The sequence below is a fragment of the Ochlerotatus camptorhynchus genome, unplaced genomic scaffold (assembly GCF_037179485.1).
Source record: "Ochlerotatus camptorhynchus isolate MF236.1 unplaced genomic scaffold, CSIRO-AGI_Acam_v1.1 ptg000746l, whole genome shotgun sequence".
NCBI lineage: Eukaryota > Metazoa > Arthropoda > Insecta > Diptera > Culicidae > Ochlerotatus > Ochlerotatus camptorhynchus.
In genome coordinates this window covers 157,042-183,348 of record NW_027041214.1, presented here as the reverse complement: position 1 = coordinate 183,348, position 26,307 = coordinate 157,042, and the positions used below count along the sequence as shown (strand labels likewise).

The 26,307-nt window shown below is 38.6% G+C and overlaps 1 protein-coding gene across 2 annotated transcripts in view; it reads right to left on the bottom strand.

The window, feature by feature from the left end:
• Window positions 1–288: 288 nt before the first annotated feature.
• LOC135714868 (muscle M-line assembly protein unc-89-like) overlaps window positions 289–26,307 on the bottom strand; it is a 148,309-nt gene continuing 122,290 nt past the window's right edge. For both annotated transcript variants that reach the window (XM_065238279.1, XM_065238280.1), the window contains 2 exons: window positions 21,701–24,304; window positions 289–2,064 (listed from right to left, as the gene is read on the bottom strand). In XM_065238279.1, the coding sequence (XP_065094351.1) occupies window positions 1,592–2,064; window positions 21,701–24,304 (3,077 nt within the window). In that variant the 3' untranslated portion in view covers window positions 289–1,591. The remainder of the gene's footprint in view (window positions 2,065–21,700; window positions 24,305–26,307) is intronic.

Below are 26,307 nucleotides of genomic sequence, written 5' to 3'. Positions count from 1 at the left end.
CATGCGAGTCTTGAGTGCGGACATAACCATCTCGTCAGCCAGAAACACGGACAGAAAATTGTTTGCATTGAACCAAAAAAAAAACTTTATTTGTATTTACACAAACAATTCCGGTTGAAATTATATTTCATTTTATTGTTTCGATAATATTTATTCAAATAAATTCAAAATAAGATTTTTTTGTTTTCATAAGCCACTCTTCAACTGCAACTATTGTAAAAATAACAATATTCTATTATCAAGCCAGCAATAGTTAATTTTAATTTAACATTTATTTGTTGTGTCAATTCCCCGGGCCATAAATGCAAAAATAACTACCAACCATTCCCTCGTGAAAACCCAGACAAAAATGTAAACAATAACAAAAAATTTCTCGTTTCATTCAGCTCTAGAGGTAAGTAAGTATGCTGCTGTTGCAAAATATAAACAGTTTTTCTATTTTTCCTTGATTTTTTCCGTCAATCTTATTTTCAGTACTGAGTACCAATGCTCCCAACGCCAGGAAGGCCGCTCCCACACCTGGACCCTACCTATCGACCCATCAACTCATGAACCGGAGAGATTTTATGCCTCAGAAAGTTTTTTTTAATTTCATTGTAATTCTGTTGGTAACAAATAGAAAACAAAATATAAAAATAATCGCAAATTATTAAAAATTGAATCAATAAACATATTTTTATTTCTACTGCGTATATTTTTAGGCTTAATAAAATAAATATGATTGAATCAACAAGAAATCTCTTTTAAAAACAAACATATTTTTTGTTGACCCAGCTGCCAAATTTGACAGCTTACGTCAAAACCATAAAAGCTCTTGTAAATTCGAAAAGATTTTCTTTTTGATTTAACAATCCATGGGTTTTTTAATCAAAGATACTGGATTGTTGAAATAATAATGATTTCATTTTGCAGCCAAAACAAAATGAAATTCTTATTAAATTTACGTCAAATATTATTAGGTTTAAATTATTTTTTTCTGCGTGAATATATGATACTTGGCCTTCGGGGCCTCGGATTAAAATATGTTTTTCAAGTGATATTATAGCCTTTTGATTCACCTCAGTGTACCAAACAGGCAAAAATATGTGGTTTAAGGCCACCGTCGATTAATTTTTTTTTATTGATTTATTTAATAGATTTGAGCATCTCAGAAGATAGCGCAAACTTCTAGATAAATTAAATATGTTGTTCTAGTTCGCTTAGTGGATTAATTGTGTCACTAGGGCGGTTCAAAGGTATGGTGGTCACAAACATTAGAGTATTTTTTGTATGGTTTGAGGTCCTCTGTCACGCTGTTTCAGACGAACCATGAGCCTGTCGCCCTGTATTTGTGATCAGTACATGGAGAACATTTTCTTCAATTGAATACATTTATGGCTTGAAAACAGTATAGCGTACTGGAATTGTTACAGAATATATTGTTTATTGTTTTATTGGTGTCACTATACACAAAATACAGTATTTTTTGTTGATGGTGCTATAAGAAGTATTTTTTTTGCAAATTATCTAAGAATTACGTCGATGCGACGTTTCATAGTTTGTTTACGTTATTACATGAATGACTAGCCGGGTTTTAAAAGAAATTATTATATTATTCATCTTCTTCTTCTTCGTCTTCCTCTTCTTCAGGCACTTCTTCGGCTTCTTGTTTTTCTTCTTCCTCTAAAACCGGTTCTGGTTCGGGTTCTGGTTCTGGTTCTGGAGTTGGCGGTTTTGGGTTAACTCTGGGAGCCTCGTTTTGAATCACTACATCGTCCATTCGCTTTTTCTTATGTGTTTCAGATCGTAAACCTATTTTCACTACACGTGTGACTACCACTTTTTCTACTTCGTTCTTTGCTACCAAGGTGTATTTACCGCTATCTTTCATTTGAGGGTTGTTGATTATAAGGGTAGCATTAGTAATTTTTGTGCCCAACTCGTAGTAGTGTTGGTTGAAGATTTCATATTTGTCTGTGCTATGAGGGATCATAATTGCATCGCAAAACCAAGTTAAAGTTGGAACAGGATTGCCTCGCACACGTGTTTCCAGGTGAAGATCATTGGTTGTCGGGTGGTATGATTCTATAATAATAAAAACAATATTTTTTTAAATTTAATAAATGTTACACATGTTAAAGAATTATTATGTAGGAAATTGCAGAAACTACAGAATCATTGATCTTGTTCGCACTAGAGCTCCTGTAACATGTTACAGGAACAGAACAAAATTCCATCAAGACAACCTTGTAATATCCCTAATAAAAAATTACCATAAACGAACGATAACCCAAATAATAGAACTATTCCACAAATTGTTTGGATGATACCCCGAACACGTCGTTAAGCAAAATAACCATGAAAATTTTATTACGGATATTATAACTCACTAACCTGAACATACCAATATTCTTTTCACCCTACCATTCAAAAGGTTCATTACAACTATCTTCTTTATCAGAGGCTCAAGATTCACAGATAAGAAAAATACTACAACAAAAACAACAAAAAATACTCTGATTAAAAAAACGTCGAAAGTGAGTGCGTGGAATTTGAATAAATCGGCACTCTTCAGTGCTTTTGAACACGATGTAGATGAGACGATCGCCAATATGAAACTCCTGGAGCATCTACAGTTATGGGCTCCCTCGTTTAACATCAGACCCAGTGCGGTGAATGAGTTCTTAAAAATATTGAACAAGCGACTTTCCGATACACTTCAGAAAGACCACGAACCCTTCTTAAAACTACGCAGTCAGTTTCACTAAATCCGGTTAGAGATGGCCAGTATTGGCTTTAAACCTTGTATTGTAAAAGCTTTTAGTGGAGCCAATGAGCTTTTCTTACATCTTGATTTCAAGAGAAAAAAAGAGATTTTTTGAAATTTTGACTTTTTGACAGGTTGTCAAGGTTTTTGTTTTGTTTTGATTCATTGCAGCAAGCTAGCATATAACTTAACGCTGTCAAGTTGGACTAGAAAATGCTAAGATACAACCATTAGGTTTATGTTATTAGAATTCCAATCTAGGAGAATGTTTTTTTAGCAGCAGCAAATTATGACGAAAAAATGTCGTATACGCTTTAATTGATAGGGGATGAAGCACTAACATACATCTATGTATAATTAAATAATATGTGACTGGGTTTTGTTCAACAGTAATAACAGTTTTATACTAAATAGATAATCTTTTGATGATTCTTTAATATATGGTGCTAATGTAGACAAATTAAAAATATTCCTATATTTAATATTCGTATGGCGCACTGAATGTATGCTCCTATTAAGTATAATAATTACCGTAAATGCTCTGCTCTGAAGCATAAACAGATTGGTTCCAAATTGTAATAAAGTCGTCCTATTTTCAATACACAACAATATCAGCTACTATTACAAACTGACATTGATCATGATTTCACATCAAACATCGAAAGAATAAAAGCACAATAAAATATTTCTCAATATTAACTATCATCCTTATAAACCCAACTTCAAACCTTCAAGGTTGTCAAAATGTTTTGCGTATCATGTTTTATCAACTTTTTCAGGAGCGATTTATGCGGTTGTAATATAGTTTTACGGTAGTCATCAAAAGGTGGTTAAAACTTTCAGACCAGGAGGAAGTTTTATGCTTTCATTTTTAACTACCACGTGTAGAGTGTCATAAAACTGACATAAAACCTATGCTCCTAAGGTAGTTCACATACCAAGTTTTAATTATAGCATTAAAACTGGGCCAATTGGCCGTGACATGTCTGAATAGCGGTTTACAGGAGGTTGTTAAATCATTGTGGTCGCCAGTGAAGGTTTTATAATTTGGTTATATAAACTGATTTAAAACAACAATAAAACGAAAATTGTTGTTTGGGTTGCTGCGCACGGTTGTGCATTTACTTTCCGGATGGTCTTTGTTGCTACAAATGGTCAGTTCACGACTTAACTGATACAAACAATTAAGTGACCCCTGAATATTATTGAAGATTTGGAAAGAGCAATAAATTTCCTACAATAATAGTGCTCTTGTCAGCAGGTAGCAAACAACTCTCAAACTGGCACCGTCAGTCGTTTTGAGTATTCGAAAGCTGGTTATTGGCTTTTGGGACACCATAAATTGATCCATAGACGTTTATTAGTCTAAGAGTAATCTATCAGAGCAAGATTGCCAACCCCTCCCCCACTGCGGACGCTATATACCGAAAGTTTCGTATTACAATCGGGTATCCTTATTCTCGGATGTTTTTTTTCTGCAATGATACGTAGAGGTTACTTTGCATTTTATTCTGTTACAGTACAACTACTGAATAAAAAAACAAATACACGCACTTAGTTTTTTTTTCGATATGGGCACCACCAAGCAGGCATTTTATTTTGCTGGATCTCAGTGGACAACTTGCCGAGAGTAAGGTAAGGGGCTGTACATAAAATACGTAGACACGGGGGGGGGGTCCGAAAATTTCTACGCTTGTCTACGGGGGGAGGGGTGAAGGTTCTGTCTACGTGGTTTTATTAGAACGATTTTTTAATATTTTTAGCCGCTTACTATTGTGATGCTTCCATCTACAAGTTAATTTGTTTTTATAAATAGTCTGAACCCAGTTCCAAACTTTGTAAATGCCAGTAACCTCGATACGATTCAAATTTCAAAAGAAAACAATCAAACTAACGTTTATCAGAAAACAAAGAGACACAATTTTGATTTCCGAAACAGGCAGAATAAAACCAGAAAATATCACAATTGGAAATTATGAGGAAAACATAACCCACAGGAATAAACAGTAGAATTGCATAAAATTAGGTATGGGTAATTGTGCAGTGAAACGGTAAGTAAATCATCTAAGAAATCCATAAAAATATAAATCTTAAAAAAGTTTTCCACGAAAACCCCGCATGAAACATCCGGAAAACAATTGCCAGGGTGATACAATTATTCTTATAATTGTTGATGATTGAATAAGGTACACCGGGGAAAGTTAAAAAGGAAGGCGTAAATATCAGCGGAAGTGAGATATCACTGTGATTGAACAGAGTAGTTCCAAGTCAAATAAAAAAAAAAAAAAAAAAAAAAATCAGACTGGACTTTCTCCGATTTGCATGAAACTGTATATAGTTGCTTGATCTGGTCAATCATCCACATTTCAGCTAAAATTAAGCCATTTTAAATCTTGCAAAAGTTTCAAAATTCCGTATTCAATACTTTTCAATAAATCCACAAAACGCCACAACAAACAGAAATGACATCTAAGACAATGTTGTAGGAAGAAATAAATGCTATTCAGAAAAAAAAATATGAAAGGTAAAAACATTTATCAAATTTTTGGTAAAAAATCTAAAAGTCTTAACAACTTTAATAATAGAAAATTACCATCTTTAATATTTTTGAAGTTCTCTTTTTTAAGAATTTCTTAAGTTGGACACTTAAAAATTGACAAAAATCATGGAATGCTTCGAAACTTTTTTTGTTTATACAGCTTTTTGTAAGTTTTTTTTCACAGAAAACAATTTATTAGGTTTAAACAATCAAATTGTGTGCAACAATATACCAAACAATCGTTCAAACAAAAAGTTAAACATTGGACTAAAAGTTGTTGCTCTATGATTTTTAACAATTTTTGTGTGAATACGCCACTTTGATGTTTTTTTTACAAGATTCAAAATGGTAAAATTTTAGCTCAAATGTGAATGATTGTCCATAACAAACAATTATGGAAAGTTTTAATCAAATCAGAGAAGGGCACGTCTGATCGATTCGTCATTTGGCGCGGAACTACTCACAGTATAATAAGCACCTATACCTACGCATTTTTTGACTGTCAAAACAAGTAGTTGCAAACAGTTAAACGTGCCCCTCAGTTTTGTTTATTTTAATGAGTCATGATTTTTTTTAGCAGTGCTTCAATCTTATCCAAAAAGTTGATTTTTAATTAATTTAATCCTCATTCCGTCTCGCACGCTGAGCCGGTCAAGTCACATCGTTCTCGTTGTATGACACTATTATTTGAGTTTTTGAGTTTTGTCCCACGCGAGGGTTTTTTCCTCGCCAAAGTTAGTTGGCATAGTGTGACAACTAGTGCGCGAGTGAGGAAGTCGTTAACGATATGCCGAGTGCTTTCATTACGGTCCAGCTTTGCTCAATATCATCGTAACATCAACATCAGCGACGACGAGAAGATCCACAGCCAACGGCGCCGGTGGTGTAGTGGTAAGCGTGATTACCTCTTACCCCAGCAGGCCTGGGTTCAATCCCAGTCGGCGCCGCCGGGATGTTCTGAGGCAAAACATCTCTGATCACGCCTTCCTTCGGATGGGAAGTAAAGCCGTTGGTCCCCGGTTCATGAGTTGATGGGTCGATAGGTAGGGTCCAGGTGTGGGAGCTGCCTTCCTGGCACGTCGGTAGCATTGGTGCTCAGCACGGAAAACAAGATCGACGGAAAAAACAAACCAAATGAAAAAAAAAAAAAAAAAACACCAGCAAAATCATCACCACTATCGGTACATCACCCTATCGATAGCAACAACGAAAGAGCGTCAAATTGCCTACCGAGTCGACCGATGCACACCAGTAACGAGGTTATTGACTCTGCAGCCGTTGGATCAAACAATTATTTCTCTCCAGTCTGCTACCGCCTCAGTGCAATAGGTATAAATCATGTCGCTTGTTTTGTTCTCGCCAGTATCGCATTTCCTTTGTTTCCCTGGTCCAATATTAAGCTGGTGTTTAATTAGGGTGATCCAAAATTTTGTAGATAGTGTACGTATATTTTTTTCTCTTGATTTTTTTCTTTTTTCTTTTTTTTGTATCCTTCCATCTCAGACGACGAAACTCTTAATCCTCCTCATACGAAAGTCTTGTAACCAGTGGTTCCAAATTATTACTTGTAGGCTCCTCCACAAACTTATTACCGTATAAAACGAATACGCCCTTCCGATTAAACTAGCACATTTACTGAATGATTGGTAACAGTGGCACACACTTGTTGGCTTGCGTGTGTGTGAGCCTGTTCTACGTCCACGAGTACCGATTCGAGTGCGATTCTATTATAACAGTTTGAGCGGGCAAAACATATCCCAGCCCTATTAGTACCTGAGCTCATCCACAGATGGCGCCTAAGGTTTTGAAAGCAAGGTGTTTCACAAAACACAACATAAATGTCATGTGGAATGTTCTAGATTAAGGACATTATTTTAAAATTGATATATATAGCTCAGCTTCTACCCGGAAAAGATCTTTTTCCAACTTATCCTAGCACGGAGTAGAAGTGCGCGCGTGTGTTGCAGTAAATCTGAGGTAGTGAATTAAATAATCTCATGGTGAAAACGTGTTAATTTCAGTGTTTGTCTTTTTTTTTGTTTAGTAGGCAGTGCAACCAACCGGTGAACACTCGTGTTTATTGCAGTTACCGTGGGGACGTAATTTGTGATTAGTCCCGGTCCCTTTCAAATTGTATCATTATTTATGTACGGTCCTTATATTTGAAATGACGTTTCACATTCATCTAGTGATGGCCGATTTTCATTCGAATGATCGAATAATCGATTAACGAACCGAAAAATAAAATATTTGTAATCGGTTATATCATGCCGATATAAGCATTAACTTCTCCAGAGGATCATCACAGATCGTTTCAAACATGTGCTGCACTCTCATTGGTGGAAAAATGACATCACAGCGAACAAAAAATAATCAATTAGTTGTTAATCGAATAATCAAAAAAATGGGACATCTCTGATTTTGGTGTGATTGTTTTGATAAAAAAGCGCGCAAAATTTCATCTGTACCGAGGGGGCAGCAAAACCACAAAATTACCTTTCATACTGGGGGTATTCATTGGATGAAAGGGACCGTGAAAGAGGACACTAAAATTAAAAGTTTTTTCTTCCGACAGTTTCATCTTAGTATTTATCTTTGGTGCAACTATTGTAAATAGTACGATAAAGGAGTGTAGTAAAACTAAAAACTTTTGTAAAAATCGCTCTCAGTTGAACCTACAGAAGAAAGAAACGGGAAGAAAAAGGTAATTTAGTTTGTAACATTGTGAAAACTATGCGGGTGTAGAATAGTGACGTCACAGGGTAACTAATGCTGGTTGTTAGATCCAAAGGGCCTTTTTCTTTTATTTTGTGGTCCAATCCAACAGGAAAGTGTCCGGTGAGTGGAACTCCGGTGGTGCTCCGTGTTCCGCGAAGAGGCAGGTTGTTTCCGACGTCTCGGAAGGCCGCCATTGCGATTATTGCCACATGGAGAGGCAGTGACTGGCCCCAAGCCACATCCACCATCATTAAAGCTACCCGTGCGTCACCGTAATCAAAGCCACCGCGTGGTCAACGCTAGTGTTAGCGGGTTGAATCTAGTGCCCGGCTTTCCTCATCGTCATCTTCGGCTAACCTCTGTCGCCCGTGCGGATAAATTATCCGGCTGCGGCCGTCCGCCACCACCACCTTCAGCTTGCCACCACCGCTACAAGTGTCATCCATCATGGTCAACCACCGTTATCATCGCCAGCACGACCAACCCTAATCAACATCGCCAACAGTACCATCACCAGCGTAAACCTGGACTAGGTCCGAAAATAAAGCATGCAAGTACCCTAAATTGTGACGTCACGAATATACAAATGTAGAATGAAAAAGTAGATTCAGTGGTAGTCTGTTATTTCAAAGAGCAGCCATGGTTAACATATGTTCACCCTTTTCGAAACTCCGTCTGAAACCGGGATCACAAGGGAACCGTCAGGCCTCGCCTTTCTAGTGATACGAGTTAAAATTTCTTCTTCGGGTGTGTTGAGCATTCATTCAGTGTTAGTTCTGTCGTTACCTTCTCTTTGCCAGGCAAACGACATCTGTGGGTTGAGTATTATCAACCGGTGAACACTCGTGTTTATTTCAGTTACCGTGTGGACGTAATTTGTGATGAGCCCCGGTCCCTTTCAAATTGTATCATTATTTATGTACGGTCCATATATTTGAAATGACGTTTCACATTCATCTAGTGATGGCCGATTTTCATTCGAATTATCGATTAATCGATTAACGAACCGAAAAGTAAAATATTTGCAATCGGTTATATCATGCCGATATAAGCATTAACTTCTCCAGAGGATCATCACCGATCGTTTCAAACATCTGCTGCACTCTCATTGGTGGAAAAATGGCAGCACAGCGAACAAAAAAAATCGATTAGTTGTTAATCGAGTAATTAAAAAATGGAACACCTCTGATTTTGGTGTGTTTGTTTTGATATAAATGAGCGCAAAATTTCATCTCTACCGAGGGGGCAGCAAAACCATAAAATTACCTTGAATACGAGGGGTATTCAATGGATGAAAGGGACCGTGAAAGAGGACACTAAAATAGAAAGTTTTTCTTCCGACAGTTTCATCTTAGTATTCATCTTTGGTATTATTATCTTTGTTGCTCCTGTTAATTTGGAATTCGCATGTTTGACGCAAAAGTGGAAGATACAAGCTACAGTAAATGACCCTGAAATCCCTTATCCTGAGTTAGAAGGTAACAGTCTCGAGGACGTTGTTGAAATGGATACACTTGACGTTCCAGTTGACTCGCTGTCCAGCAAAAATACTGGAGCATATCCCAAGAAAAGTTATCGCCCACAGCCCTCTTTCCAACCATCGCCTCCTCGCCAACAGCCCTCTCCCTCACCATCTTCTCCTCACCCATCTGCACCCCCACACCATTGCCTCCGAAAATCTCTGCGCTTCCCCGCCTAAAGGCTTACTCAGAAGCCTCGAAAGGCCCATGGGTTGTTTTTTCCGTTCCCAAACAAAAACCTTTGAACATTCCGAGGATATCTGAGGATTTAACACATTTTTCAGCCGTTACCAATATTTTTAAGTTAACACCAATAAAACTGCACGTTACCGTTGATGACCGGAAGCAGGGTAACCAAATTGTTGCGTGCGAGATTTTTTATTGGAATAGAGAGTCTACATACCCAGTAGTGAGGTAGACATTGAAGGAGTAGTTACCGAAGCAAGTTTGACTAGTAAGGCCGCTTGTATGGACTGCCCTCCCCCTTAGAAAAATCAAGAGGTAACGGAAATGCACCGAAACCCATTCCAGCGGGTTTTAAACCTTGTAATTATGACAAGAACTTTCCGTCACTTCCAGGATCATCTAAAACCCCAGATGTCCCAGTTTTTCGGCCAGAAAATCAGCTGAATAATCAGCAAGAACATGCCCCCATGTTCACGTTTTCTGGTATTGTAGATAGCTTCTTCAGTATGTATATTCAATATCCCTGACTCAACGAGGAGCATTATTAATTTAGTGCTGCCAATGGTGAAAACTCTTTTGAAGCAACTAGTATCTAGGTGGTCCTTCGTTGCATCGATCATATCCTTTAATGGATAACTCTCCGAATGAAGTCGGGGATATGATCTCTGTTCTTCAGTGCAACTGTAGAAGTCTTATACCAAAACTTGACGTATTTAAATTTTTAGTTCACAACTCACTCTCTGATGCATTTGCCCTTTGTGAAACATGGCTCTCTTTAGACAACGATCTTGCTTTCCATGAGAGACTTCCATGAGAACACTCTGGAATATCGGCAGGAGAATGTCGTCACCGGTTAACGAAGATAAGAAGTACTCAGACAGTTGGATATTCATCTTCGCGGAAAGTTTGCCCGGAATCGGTGTCGGTTCAAACCAACGTTCGTGATCGTCCGTCGTGTAGTAACGAAATAGATTCCCCGTTTTCGATCGTGGAATTCTCACTTGCTCTTCTCTCATGTAATAACTTAGCTCCAGGAATGGATAGAATCAAGTTTAACTTGCTCAAAAATTTCCCAGACGTCACGAAGAGACGGTTGTTGAACTTATTCAATCAATTTATCGAGCACAACATTGAAACGGATGACTGGAGGCAAGTAAGAGCTATCGCCATTCAAAAACTCGGTAAACCCACGTCGGATAATAACTCGTACCGTCCCATCGCGATGCTGTCCTGTATACGGAAATTGTTGGAGAAAATTAATCTCTTTTGTCTAGACAAATGGGTCGAGTCGAATGCTTTACTTTCAGATATGCAATTTGGATTTTGGAGAGGCAAAGGAACGAGCGACTGTCTTGCGTAGCTTTCAACTGAAATTCAACTGGCCTATGCGCAAAAACAACAAATGGGTTCAGTTTTCTTGGACATTAAGGGGGCTTTTGATTCTGTTTGTATCGATGTCCTTTCGGATAATCTGCACGATAGTGGATAGTTTCACCAATTATGAACAACTATTTGAGCAACTAGTTGTCTGAGAAATATATGAGCTTTTCTCATGGAAACTCGACAACTTCACGAATTGCTTACATGGGTCTCCCCCAGGGCTCATGTTTAAGCCCCCTTCTTTATAATTTTTATGTAAAAGATATTGAAAATTGCTCGATCAGGCAGCTTGCAGATGATGGCGTTGTTTCCGTCACCGGGCCAAGTGCACCGGACCTGCAAGGACCATTGCAAGATACCTTAGACAATTTGCAAATATTATAAATTAGCAATATGGTTCACTCTTCTATTATCCCCAAAACTCGTAAAACTGTAAATTGAGCGTAACAAGGCTATCAAAAACAAATCACTGTTGAGTAAAATTTATCCACACGGTAAGATCAAAATTAAGTTTATATCTCAAGCGCCGCCGGGATTTTCTGAGGTACAAAATCTCTGATCACGAAGGGTGGGTGTGGAAGCTGCTTCTCGGGCGTCAGTAGCATTGGTATTCAGTACGCAAAACAAATCAAGGAAAAAAAGTTTATTTCACCCAACTAGGTACCGTTCCGATTCAAATTTCGGACGATTCAAATTTCGGACACTTTCATTTTTAATTAAATATTACATCCGTTAGAAACAAAGTAATAATGTTAGATGATCGTGGAGGGCACTAGTCAAAAAAAATTTAAAATTTACAAGACATGTGGATCATATTCGACCGAGATAATCAACTTTTAAAAGTGTCCGAAATTCGAGTTTAAGTGTCCGAAATTTGAATCGGCACGGTACTATGTGGGAAGCCAAAAGTAAGTAATGTCCATGTACTCAATTAATCATGTTTTGTTGTTTTTGACATCATCCACATCCAGAGGGCCAGTCACTTTCGAATATATGGGAATGGTAGGAAACCATTTGCATTTACATTAACATTTTCAGTTTTTATTTATTATCGTCTTTATGAGCAGTTTGGCAGTTGTCACAAATGACATCAAGATGCCTAACCGGAGTCAATTTTGTTCAATCCGACAAGTAGGCTTACTCAGATTGGGCTTTTCCGCTTTTCCGCCATGTTACACGCCTACCCTGACGTCATGACATTACACTACGTTGAGACCACAAACGAAGTGACAGACGGAGCGGCTTGAAAACTTTGGTGACTAACCTGCTATTGCATTTTTTCAGTGTACCACACGGCAACACCACTACTACTGGATTGTATCACATGGCAACACTACTACTGGATTGAACTAGCATTTTCACCAAATGTACTAGAATGTTTTGGTTCTATCTCTTTCACTCTACTCAAAACTGAAATTCATAAAAAATGACAAAATGATACGCACTCTTTGCACACTGTCAAAGAATCATTGTACACAAAATCAACTTTGTGCAAAACCAAAACAAAAAACTATCCCATCTGGTGGATGATGGCAGAAGCTTCTAAGAAAATTCTACTACAGCGGACCACATTATTTTAATTGATTTCTTCGCCAGTTAGTCATCTGTCACTTCGTTTGTCCTATTGGTCCCAAGCAAACGATTAACGTACCCCATTCTAGTATAAATTCCAGTACTACACTATGTTTGTTTTGATTCGCTATGAAAGTTTGACAGATAAAATGAGGGGTTAGTGGATTTCCCTATGTTTCGAGGGGTGAATCGATTAGCTTGGGACCGAATATAGTATCAGAGCTGAGCCAAAAAGTTGAGCTCGCTTCTTCGGGACCTTCTGGTCTTAGAGTAGCATCTATGGTATTACCACAAACGAAGTGACAGACGGAGCGGCTCGAAAACTTTGGTGACTAACCTGCTATTACAATTTTTCAGTGTACCACATGGTAACACCACTACTACTGGATTGTATCACATGGCAACACTACTACTGGATTGTACTAGCATTTTCACCAAATGTATTAGAATGTTTTGGTTCTATCTCTTTCACTCTACTGAAATGCATAAAAAAAATGACAAAATGATACACTCTTTGCACACTGTCAAAGAATCATTGTACACAAAATCAACTTTGTTCAAATCAAAACAAAAAAACTAACCCATCTGGTGGATGATGGCACAAGCTTCCAAGAAAATTCTATTACAGTGAACCACATTATTTAAATGGATTTCTTCGCCAGTAAGTCGTCTGTCACTTCGTTTGTGGTATTACTTATGCGTCTTTTCAGAAATATATGGGAATTCTGAAAGTGAACCATATTGTTAATTTATAATATTTGCTGAAGGTCACCACAGGGACATTGTGTTGAGACCTACTTTGGAACGGTATTATACCAAAGATGAATACTAAGATGAAACTGTCGGAAGAAAAACTTTCTATTTTAGTGTCCTCTTTCACGGTCCCTTTCATCCATTGAATACCCCTCGTATTCAAGGTAATTTTATGGTTTTGCTGCCCCCTCGGTAGAGATGAAATTTTGCGCTCATTTATATCAAAACAAACACACCAAAATCAGAGGTGTTCCATTTTTTAATTACTCGATTAACAACTAATCGATTTTTTTTGTTCGCTGTGCTGCCATTTTTCCACCAATGAGAGTGCAGCACATGTTTAAAACGATCGGTGATGATCCTCTGGAGAAGTTAATGCTTATATCGGCATGATATAACCGATTGCAAATATTTTACTTTTTGGTTCGTTAATCGATTAATCGATAATTCGAATGAAAATCGGCCATCACTAGATGAATGTGAAACGTCATTTCAAATATATGGACCGTACATAAATAATGATACAATTTGAAAGGGACCGGGGCTCATCACAAATTACGTCCACACGGTAACTGAAATAAACACGAGTGTTCACCGGTTGATTATACTTCCAAGAGCAGTTACCGTGGGACCACACACGCTCGGACCAGAGTAGTTAGTTCCATGGGTAGGTTGCATTCCTCGTTTAGACTCATCTTGATGAAGCAAACGGTACAGTTGTTGCTGAAGATCATGTATCTGCCGATGAAGCATATTCGTTTCGGTAGTAGTAGTCGTAGGGTGCGGTGTCTGCTGGTAAGCGGAGAAATATTCAGTGCTGCCGTCTTTGATACCGGAGTGCTTATTCCATGAATTGCATGTTGCTTGAACAGATCTGGATGAGATAGAATCGGATATTGCGTGACCTGCCCTTGCTGAGTTGTTTGCGGTTTATTAGCAAAGGTTGTCGTAAGAAACTGGAGAGGCAAACTAATTCCAGGAGTAAAGTTTGGTAAAGGCTGTCCCCTCAACGGAATTAATGGATTCCAAGGTACTGAAGTTACTGTGGTTGGCATTATTCCTTCAAGAACTTTGGTAACACTGGCTTGAAGAATGTTATACCAAAGATAAATACTAAGATGAAACTGTCGGAAGAAAAAACTTTTAATTTTAGTGTCCTCTTTCACGGTCCCTTTCATCCAATGAATACCCCCAGTATGAAAGGTAATTTTGTGGTTTTGCTGCCCCCTCGGTACAGATGAAATTTTGCGCGCTTTTTTATCAAAACAATCACACCAAAATCAGAGATGTCCAATTTTTTTGATTATTCGATTAACAACTAATTGATTATTTTTTGTTCGCTGTGATGTCATTTTTCCACCAATGAGAGTGCAGCACATGTTTGAAACGATCTGTGATGATCCTCTGGAGAAGTTAATGCTTATATCGGCATGATATAACCGATTACAAATCTCGATGAACATTTCAAATGGTCCTATCTGCTTTGATCGATTCTCTTCATCGACTTTCTCTTTTCATAACCACTGCTATGCAAACAGATTTCGCGCTAATTCTACCACATAGTTTGATAAAGGAGGTTCTTATCTAGCGTCCAAAACGTCAAATACAGCAGGGAAAGGTTTTGCAGCTGAGTTATTAACGAAAGAGAAAGTCGATGAAGAGAATCGATCAAAGCAGATAGGACCATTTGAAATGTTCATCGAGAAATATTTTATTTTTCGGTTCGTTAATCGATTATTCGATCATTCGAATGAAAATCGGCCATCACTAGATGAATGTGAAACGTCATTTCAAATATAAGGACCGTACATAAATAATGATACAATTTGAAAGGGACCGGGACTAATCACAAATTACGTCCCCACGGTAACTGCAATAAACACGAGTGTTCACCGGTTGCTTTCCTCTTCCGACAGCATGCGTACTACGCTGAGCCGATTATTTTTTCTCGATCCCGACATTCTTCTCGTTCCCAGTACACTAGTGCAAGAAAGAAACCCTCCGAATTGAGGTTAAACAATCTTAAAGAATGTTGCGGCACACGACAATCATAGACCTTCGGACGTCTTTTTAGCAAACCCAGTTTGTGGGAATATGCTTTAAGTTGTAAATTTTATTTTAATTAGTTTTAAGTGTAAAGTAGAATATAAAAAAATCTTACATTGTTCAGTCCGATTTTAATTTGTTTATCGTGTTGCAATTTCTTGTGTATATCCTCGGTTATTGTCTATTAATTCAACACAATATTTAGTTCCATGTATGTAATTCAATTTCGTTTACTTACAATTGTGTGTCGTTCAAATGCTAGTTTAATGTAATTTGTTTTATTAATCACTGACTACAAACTTTTCCAATAATATGCTTCTTTTTCATCTTTCTTTTAACTTAGCATGTACCAATGGCATTCCAACGCTGTCAACGTGACGTTCAAAAGCTTCCCCATGGAAACTGTAGTGAACGTTTGCAGACAGTTCAGACGGACAGCTTGCCAAGGTTGTTATGATTCGCGAGGTGTTCGCTCTCGCCGCCAACATGTGTTGAAAATGGCTCACACGGTGGAAAAGTTAGGCGTTCCTAGCCAAAGCTTATCATTTGGTCAGTTATCCAATCAGTTTCCATACCTACGTGGCCTCCCCTTTCAAGACTAAAGCAACGCAACTCCAGCCATCCTCATTAGCCTGAGGTTCCCGGAGCAGCATACACGACAGATCGATGTCAGTTCCACTCGCAAATTGAGGATCGAAATCCGGACGATGATGTGAAGTAGTTTTTCTCCATTGAAAAGGTTGGGGTTGCTGTGGTTCCTTTGCTGGAAAGTTCTAACGAGCAGTGATCCAGGAAGATTCTTGAGGATACAACGATTCGTCTTCCATAGGACGCTTTGAAACAAGAGGTACGACCATGTTAATTTCCCGGACAGTAAACCTATGGCAGAGCAAAGGTTCAAATCATTGGAACGTCGGTTGGTGTGGAACCCTGAGCTTTATGAGAATGTTAAGAAGCAGCTAGTCTAATACGTGGACAAAGGATAAGCACACAAAATTACCCAGGATGAGCTACTGGGTTCAGATCCAAACAGAGTGTGGTACTTACCTCTGGGCGTCGTTGTGCACCCCAAGAAGCCTGACAAGGTCCGTTTTGGGATGCAGCTGCCACTGTACGAGGACAATCATTTAATTCTGCCCTACTGGCCGGGCCAGATCTTTTGACGTCCCTTACATCTGTTCTTTCTCGATACCGTCAACGCCAAGTATCAATCAGTGGCGATGTTAAAGAGATGTTTCACCAGTTCAAAATCCAACCAGAAGACAGGCAGACACTACGGATCCTGTTTCGAGACGATCCATCCATGATCCTGGACATATATGTGATGGAAGTTGCAACGTTTGGCGCGACTTGTTGCCTTCTGTTGCGCAGTTCATCAAAAAAAGAAATGCAAAGGACTTTGAAGACCAGTATCAACAAGCAGCTGCCGCCATCGTCGACAACCACTAAGTGGACGATTATCTAGACAGTCTGGATACAATCTAGGAAGCAGTAGAGCTAGCGCTGCAAGTTAGGACTGTTCACGCCAAGGCAGGATTTCACATTCGCAACTGGATGTCCAGCTCTAAAGATGTTCTTGCACAGGTTGGGGACTCGGCAGGAGAACCAGTGAAATGCTTCAAAGCTCACAATTCTTTGACATCCGAACGCGTGCTGGGAATGAGCTGGTTACCAGATACGAACGAATTTGTCTTTATTGGAATGTTTCGAGAAGAATTAGTACCAATTCTACAAGGAGATACCGTTCCAACAAAAAGGCAGCTGCTCCAGGCGGTAATGAGTATCTTTGATCCGCTTGGTCTTGTGTCACTATTTGTGGTCCACGGCAAGATACTAATTCAAAATGTATGACGGTCTAACATCAGATGGGATGGTGAAATCAACAACGAACTGTTCAGTGAATGGCTGCGATGGATTCGATTCCTGGGACATCTCGATACCATCCGAATTCCAAGGTGCTATTTCCCATTCTATAACCCTGAAAGCTACGATTCGTTAGAACTCCACATTTTTGTTGATGCCAGTGAAGAACCGTATGTAGCAGCTGCATATTTTCGCATCGTGGATAGAAGTCAAGTTCGTTGCGTTCTGATTTTGTCAAAAACAAAAGTTGCCCCACTAAAGCCACTCTCTGTCCCTCGATTAAAGCTGAAGGCTGCTCTTCTCGGTGCCAGATTAGCAAAGTAAGTTGAGGAGAACCATTCATTGCGTATCAAGCGGCGGATCTTTTGGAGCGATTCAAGCACCGTTCTGGCTCGTTGCAGTCGGATCAACGTAAATACCGACAATTCATAGCATTTCGTGGGGCAGAAATACTCGATACTACGACAACGAGTGAATGGCGACATGTCCCATCACGGTGGAATGATGCTGATGACGCCACTAAATGGAAGGTTTTTTTTATTCTTTATTTAAGAGATTTTTAGCCGAAGGCACTAAATGGAAGGATGGATTACGGCCCAACAACGGTCACCGTTGGTTCCACGTACCTGATTTCTTGCAGAATCCTCCAGATATGTGGCCCCAACAGCAACCTCTTTCCACAGAGACGACCGAGGAGCTGCGACCAGTGCACATTCATCGAGAGAACGTGGTCGAACAGTTCGTGAACTTCAGGCGATTCTCAAAGTGGGAACTATGCCAGTAGATCGCAGCTTACGTCCATCGTTTTATCGATCAGATACAACGAAAACGACGCAGAGAAGCTTCCAATGTTTTGGAGTTGCTAACACGAGGAGAACTTCAGCGAGCGGAAGCGAATATATGCAGAATGGCGTAGAACGAAGAATTTGCGGATGAGGTCATCTTGATGTAGAGAAACCAACAACCCAGCGGAGGGCTGGAACAGCATCGGCTGGAAAAATCCAGCAAGCTCTTCAAGCTATCTGCTTTCCTGGATGAACGAGGCGTAGTGAGAATGGAGGGCAGGATCGCTGGATTTTTGGACGGTCCCTACGACTTCAACTGCTCCGTCGTGCTACCTAAGAACCACTACGTAACACAACTTATCATCGACTGGGATCATCGGCAGTACAAGCATTACAATGGAGAGACAGCCGTGAACGAAATGCTCCAGAAATTTCACTTGTCGGGATAAGAGCGGCATTCCGGAAGGCTGGAAAGTTTTGTACGTGGTGCAAGGTGTACAAGGCGGCATCACGAACTCCTAGAATGGCACCGTTACCAGAGACAAGGATCATCCCGTTCGTGAGGCCGTTCAGTTTCGTTGGAGTTGACTACTTCGGTCGCACTCTTCACCTGCTTGACCATCCGGGCAATCCATCTTGAGCTGGTATCCAATCTGTCGATGGAGTGCTGTAAATGGCAATACGACGATTTATAGCACGGAAGGGGGCGCCATCGGAAATTTACAGCGATAGAGGGATGAACTTCGTTGGAGTCAGCCGCTAGTTATGAGAGCAAATACGCGGAATCAGCATGAACTTGGCAGCGACGTTCACAAACAATGTTACCCAATGGCGCTTCAATCAACCATCTGCACCACACATGGGGGGGTCTTTGGAACGCATGGTTCGGTCGGTGAAGTGTGCGTTAGCATCGCTGTTTAACGAACGTAAGCCTGACGAAGAAACTTTGGTCACTTCACTTGTCGATGCCGAATCAATGGTGAATTCAAGGCCATTGACATATATGCCACTCGAAAAGGCAAGCACGAAGCCCTAACTCCAAACTGCTTTTTGATGTTGAGCACTAGTGGGGTCAATCAACTTCCAAGACAACGCTTCACTGGTGTCATCATCGGCGGTAATGCCAGTGAGCCCAAATACTCGAACTCGTAAACCACCTCAATTTTATCGTCTTAAACCGAACTCGAAGTGGCTAACATTATCTTCTCTTGAACCTCTTCCTCTAATGTGTTTTGTCTTCGATGAAATAATAACAAGTTCAGTCCGATTGACTTCAGCCTTCAGACTGATGTACGTTTCCGATGTCAAAATTAGATTAAAAATGCAAATGATCAATTCTGGGGAAGTTGATCATGCAATTTTTTATGCAATGCAATATTCAGAAGTTCGCATTTATTCTTCATTTCGCTCAAGAAGAATCTGGTGTTAAAATTACAACAAAAATTGTGGTTTACGAAAAACTTCATATTTTATTCCAAAAACTCCTAAGTTTAGGCAATTAACATTAGTTTTCACATAAAATCACTATACAAAATCGGTAATTTTAACAAAATCTGATCTCAGTAAAACAAATCATTTCACCTAACACAGCACCAGATTAATTAGGAATAGTTAAAAGTGGCATATTTAATAACTTCCTCAAAATAGTATATTTAGAGTAGTTAGTTAGGGGAAACGTTCAAATGTATTATTTCAAACTACTTAATGATATGCTAAATAATTTATCTCATAACAATATAATGAAAAAGGATTGTTGAGAAACGAAAATTGAACGGTGTAGTGATCAATTTCATCCCGTTTTATGGTACTCGAGAGTGTTCCTAGGACAACGCACATCTTTGAATTATTCGTCACCGTGACAAATCACGTCAGTTTATCCGAAATTCATGCATAATCTGATTTAACTTCCCGAATGTAGGAAATCAGGCACCCATGAATCCGACCTGTTAATTGCTCCATGAACAATTTTGCTATCGGTGATTTACTGTGGCATAATATTTGAGAGGGAACCATGTAGGCGATGCTCAACACTGCATCGGATGTGGTATCCGACCAATACGAGGATGTGTAAATTCTGAGGATCAAGTGCGGTTTTTTTCCTCTGTTCGGGACATAAAACCACTGCGACCAGTAATTTGATATGTTGTAGTATATCCCGTATCCTTAGTTTAGTGCATGTCGTATTACTCCATCACTATTGAGAAATGATCAAGTGTTCTCTTTTGATACAGTTATCATATTTGCATTCGTCACAAGGAATTGATTTAAATTGAAAGGTTCCACTATTAACACCTTTCGAAGAATGACAGCACCCTCCAAAGGCGCACTTCTTTGTCAGTCAAAATTGGATTACTTAGCAACAAAATTAAGCAATGAAACCGATAACCATGCACCAGAATCCTAGTCTTAACCACTTCAAACTAGGGAACAACGAATAGAATATTATGAATCACAAAGACAATAGTAGATTAGGAATCAAAAAGGCTAACTAACTATTTTTTTCCTTGTTTCAAGATCATCTTCGATCCAGGCAAGCCGAGGATTTATCACTATTATAAAGGCATTAACAGTAACGAGATCTAAGATGTTTCCTTTGATTACTTATAAATCCTGTTCCCTTTGTTTTTAGTAGTCAAGACTAGGAATCAGTGGTAAATCTTACATCCCGTAACGTACCACGAAAAAGTGATCTACCCACGTTACAGGGCATGAAGTGTTGTTTCTTCAACTATTGCATCATAAACGTGCACTGTCCAAACGAACTAAGACCCGACGACGAGATGGAAGCATTTTCACGCACCTTTAGCCGCGTGAATCAATCACGCGCTGGCGCATCTTACCCAGCAGTACAAATCCAGTTCCCAGCTGGTGGTGCCACAAGTCAGGTAGAAAATAACTACTAGATGCTCGCTTTGCCATACCAACTATCCCGTACAGTAAAGTTCATATAGCGCTACGACTTCGATGCTCCGGAATTGAAGCTCATCGTAGTTTAACCTAATAGTGACTTGCAGTTGCAAGTTACGAGTTTTCAATCGTAGTCCGTTTTTGATCGAGGAAGTCTTTGTCGATCATTTAGTCCTGTAATTACATCTGCATTTCTAAAGAGGCTGGTTGCTCGTGTACAGCTCTGTTTAGACTCCAACGCTGGTAGAAGAACAATAATAAGCAACCCTCAACATGGAGAACAGACGCTGTTTTGAGCCGTCCAACCATGGAAAACGAAACCGGGCACGACAGTTTATTTAAAAACTTGGAACTACGAAGTTCTATGACCATTAATGGGCTATGACATATGAAAATTAATTTAAAGAGAAATATCAAAGTTATTTATTTTATTTTTATTATTTTTATGGTTGATGACGGCAGATCCGTTCCGATTCTAATTTCGTTAGAAGTACAAACATAACATGGAATACAAGTGCGTCATCATAAGCTAATTAAACTAATGGCCGATTTCTTCACTTCCACTTAAATCTTAATCAGGGTTTACTCATATAGGTTTCAGCCTTAACCGCAGGTGAAGAAAACGGCCCTAAGTTTACAAAAGAAATTTCGTCTATTTGAAAAGTTTGTAATGATTTGTACTTACCCCTCAAAGGATGGATAAATGTTGGAGGCACTAATTCAACAACTTCCTTATCAGGTATTTCAAACACTATAATTTTGCAGGAGTCCTTTGCCTCACCATTTGCCGTTTTTACGTGGCACTCATAAATACCAGAATCCTCCACAGTTGTTCGGTATATCTCCAACGTGATGAACCCAAAGTGAACATCGCTTACGCATCGCTTATTCATCTCAAATTTTTCACCATCTTTGAACCAATTTACTTCCACTTTCTGATTATCTGAACAACAGCAGTTCAAACTTAAAGTTTTGCCTTTAAGTAAGGTTTGATTCCTCAGGCGGCTAATAAATTCCACTTCAATTGGTTTTCTTTTTGGTTTAGGTGGTGCCGGAGCTTCTTGAGGTTGACCACTGACAATTCGTTGACTAATTCTCATTTTTGGTTGACCTTCGCCAATTGGGCGTACTTCAGGTTGTGTTGTAATTTTAGGTTGAACAGCAGGCTGCAGGGCTGTCTCTATAGCTGACTTGCTGATCTTCTTCCTCATCTTTTTAATTTTTGGTCCTCGTTTTATAACTTCTGGCTTTTCTGGCTCTACGTACTCATCTTCGTCTTTTTCTGTTTCTTCATTTCCAGGTTCTTCTTTCATTGTTTGTATCTCTTCTTGGTCCAGAACCGGTATTGAATCTACGTTTAATTCTTGTGCTGCTTCTTTTTCATCTTCCTCTTCTTCTTCTTCTTCTTCTTCTTCAGTCGCTACACTGTGCTCACCGTCAGAAACATATTCTTCATATTCGCTTTCAGCACTGGTATCCGTTTCATATTCCCAAAATTGTTCCGGAGTGTGACCTCGAACATAATATGTACCATCCTCCAAAAATACGACTTCACGATACTGCCTAGGCTCTTTAATAACCTCGTCATCGGCATATTGCCTTCTAGGATCAGCGTGAAATATTCCATATGAAGGCTTCCCTGTCTTACCTTCGAATCGCAAATGGTATTTTTGCTCTACCGTCCCAAAGTCGTTAGTAACTTTGATCATATAATTTCCGTTATCTCTAGCTTGTGGATTATGGATACACAATTTATATACACCCATTGGCTCCCTGATCTGTATATATTTATCATTGTTTTCAATCGCAATACCGTCCAAGAACCATTGAATCATGAGAAGTCCATCACCTTTAATATGTGTCTCTAATATTAAATCATCGACACGAAAATCATAATGCTGGTCAATATTAGTTATAAACCTTGGACCCATTCCTAGACGTACCTCAAGTTTTTGAACAATTGTCAGTGTAGCATGAGTGGTGATAACATTTTCCTTATTCTTCACCACAGCGGTGTAAATTCCTGCATCTAATGGAGATACTTTAGCAAAGGTTACGATTCCAGTGCCATCATGTGATTGATTTTTGATAGTTTTAGTAAACTCCATAACTTCTCCATCTTTAAGCCATTTGATTTCCGGTTTTGGACCAAGAACAGTACAAAATAATTTAGCTGGTTTTCCATCTGAAACTGTAATGTCCCGCAATTCTGTAATAAACTTTAGAGCATTTTTGCTCTCTTCTGGTTTTGATGGTACCGGTATAAATTCTGGGAATAAACGAAGGTATCGTTCTTTTCTAAGAGTATCTTTATCCTTTGCTAAATTAGCTTGTACTGGATCGGTTTCTGTTTGTTGTGCATTTGCTTCCTCTATAGGGACTTGTTCTTCTTTAGATATTGGTTCTATTGGTTGTGCGTCATGAGGAACGGTTTTTACTTCTTCCTTACTTTGAATAGTCTCTGATACTGGTGATTGTTCAGGAATTAAATGCTGCTGTTCTAAAAGTGTAGGCTCAATCGACTGTTTTTGTTTGTATACATTCTTCTTTCTCATCTTTTTGATCTTTGGTCCACGTTTAATTACAGGGGCAGGTTCTGGTTGTTCTGATAATTCTTCTTCATCTTCATCGTCAGCATCAGCCTTATCGTCAGTCTCAGCTTCCTCTATATCTGTCTCTTTTTTACTAGATTCTTTTGTTTTGTCTTCATCCTTTTCATCTTTGACTTCTTTTTCGATTCCTTCTTCTTCTTCTTCTTCTTCATCTTCTTCTTCATTTTTTTCGTTTTCCTGTTTCTCATCTTCAGTTGTTGGCTCATACGGTTCATATTCACTTTCTGCACTTGTGTCAGTTTCAAATTCCCAGAGATGCTCAGGTGTTTGACCACGCATATAATATGTTCCATCTTCTAAAAATATAACTTCTCTATGCTCCCGTTCAACCACTTCTTGTGGCTCTTCGTATACGCCGTGTTTCATTACTCTGGGATCATGATGTGAAATGCCGTACACATGGGTATAATCGTCTTTATTAAATTTCCTGAGTTCATGCTTGATAGAATCCTTTCCAGCTAAATTCACGGCTTCACACATGTAGCGACCTTGATCCTTTATTTGAGGGTCATGTATTGTAAGTTTGTGAATGCCTTGTGGTTCTCTAAGTTGGAAAAATTTCTCGCCTTCCGTATCGTCTAGTTCAATTCCATCTCTGAACCACTTAATGGTAGGAGGTGGATTTCCGCGGACTTGGACTTCAAGTATCAAATCATTAATCTGGATGTCGTAATATTCTGTTGAAGACAATGTAGAGAAAAAAAACGTTCAAGTTAAAATATCATACGGTGATTGCTTAAAAGTCTAATGTGGAATGCCAAAGGATATTTATTTATTTTGACGTAGAACTACGTCTTTGTCGACTATACTGGGGTACAAATAAAAAATATGTGTGGTGAAATAGTGTTAGGTTTTGGACGCTTGTAGCTTTGTCATTTATAGATGAAATTAAGATCCAAATACGCCAATCGATAGGATATTACTTAAAAAATCTGCTGAAATAAATACTTTTCCAATTTTTAATCAAAAAACTTTTAAAAAATGCGCAAATGATAATTTTATCACTGTTTTCATGAACTAAACGTTTTCCACAAACGAAATACTACTTGGTTGCATATCATTCTGCTTGAACCTAAAAAGATATAAAACAGCGCTGATTTCCTGACTCTGCTCATTACCGCTTCTGACGGCGTGGCACTAGGTCCTGCAGCAAGCAGAACCAAGTCAACGGCTGAAGGTGGATCACAATGAGGAATGAGACCCTCCTTAACAACAACCTCTCCCCCCCCCAACAACAACCTGAGAAAGACATCGACTTTGACGATCACTTTTTTTCGGGGAATAAATTTTAAGCAACCACAATTTAATTTGTAAAAAATTGGTTTTACTTATAATAGAAGTAAAAGCAATTTTTTACACGCAGAGCCAAAATTTTCAAAAAAAAAAAATGCTTAAGAGGAGACATACTCGATGAATTACCAACAATTGACTGTAAAACATATCTGGTATCTCTATATATGCAATTAGATTAACATCCAAAGTCCATCCTTTTCTACATATTCTGCACAAAAGAAACTTCCTGCCCCGCCCATTCATAATAATAAGTATAATAGTCAAAAATGCATGACAAACATCAATTTTGCGTGGTTCGTTGTCATACTGCGGTCGTGCACAACCCTCTAATTTTTTTATTTTTTTATTTCGTCAACCAACGTAGACTAGTACATATTAGAATACAGTTTTGTTTTCTTAAATTTATTTATTTATTTCGTCAACTTTGGACAAAAGGTTAAAAGTATAATTTTTTCTTTAATAAAAATCAAGCAGTGTCAGCTTTCCTATTTTTTATGAGTTATAATGCCTTATGGAGTAAAAATATTGTTTTAGTTTATGCCGAGACATTGTAAAGTCAATGGTTTCGCAGTATTGATTGTAAGAGGCCATCATGCGGTTTACCCGAGCAAAGTCGGTTAACAAAATGAAAGCAAATCAATATTAAAGTTTGCAGTTCCTATCATCATGAAAACTCATTTTGATTTCAATTGTCGCGACAGAAGTCTGATATCATATTGTGCTTTCATTATGCAGTCAAGACTTTTTAAAGCAAAGCAACTTAACTTGAAGTTCTGCTGTTAATTTCTTGTTTAAAATTTGATTGAAGTTCATCTGTCGTTGAACTAACGATTATTGTTTATTTGTTTTGTTTAACACATTTTAGGTCATTCGTGACTAGCCCGAGGTGACATTTGAGCTCAAATCTTTCAGCGTGAGAAGCATGGATGCTAACGATTTACGAAAGGCTCGTATTCAGTTAAACATTGTGAATGCAAAATCAGTAATCAAATTGATTTCATTGAAAGCAGAATAAGTTTTCCGTTTGATTCAACAGTGTAAAATTGTGCTCTCATTTTTGCTGTGTTAACCGTTAAGTCAACCAAAATGAGATCAAATGGAGTATTCAAAATAAGTTACATCATAACAGTAAATTTTGATTTCAATTTGATCTCTAACTTTACTCGGGTAATGGCCCATATTTTGCATAATTTGTGCGATGGTGTTTTATGGCAAATAAATTTCGATTTCGGAGTTGCCGAGTAGGTGCATGGAAATTTAATTTTGATAAAAGTTCTGTGGAGTCAATGCGCTGCGAGCGTGCTTCATATGATGGAAGAGGAAGTGATGTCCAACCTAATTTACGAAGAGCGTATAATAGAAATTGTTTTTGTACGGATTCTAATCT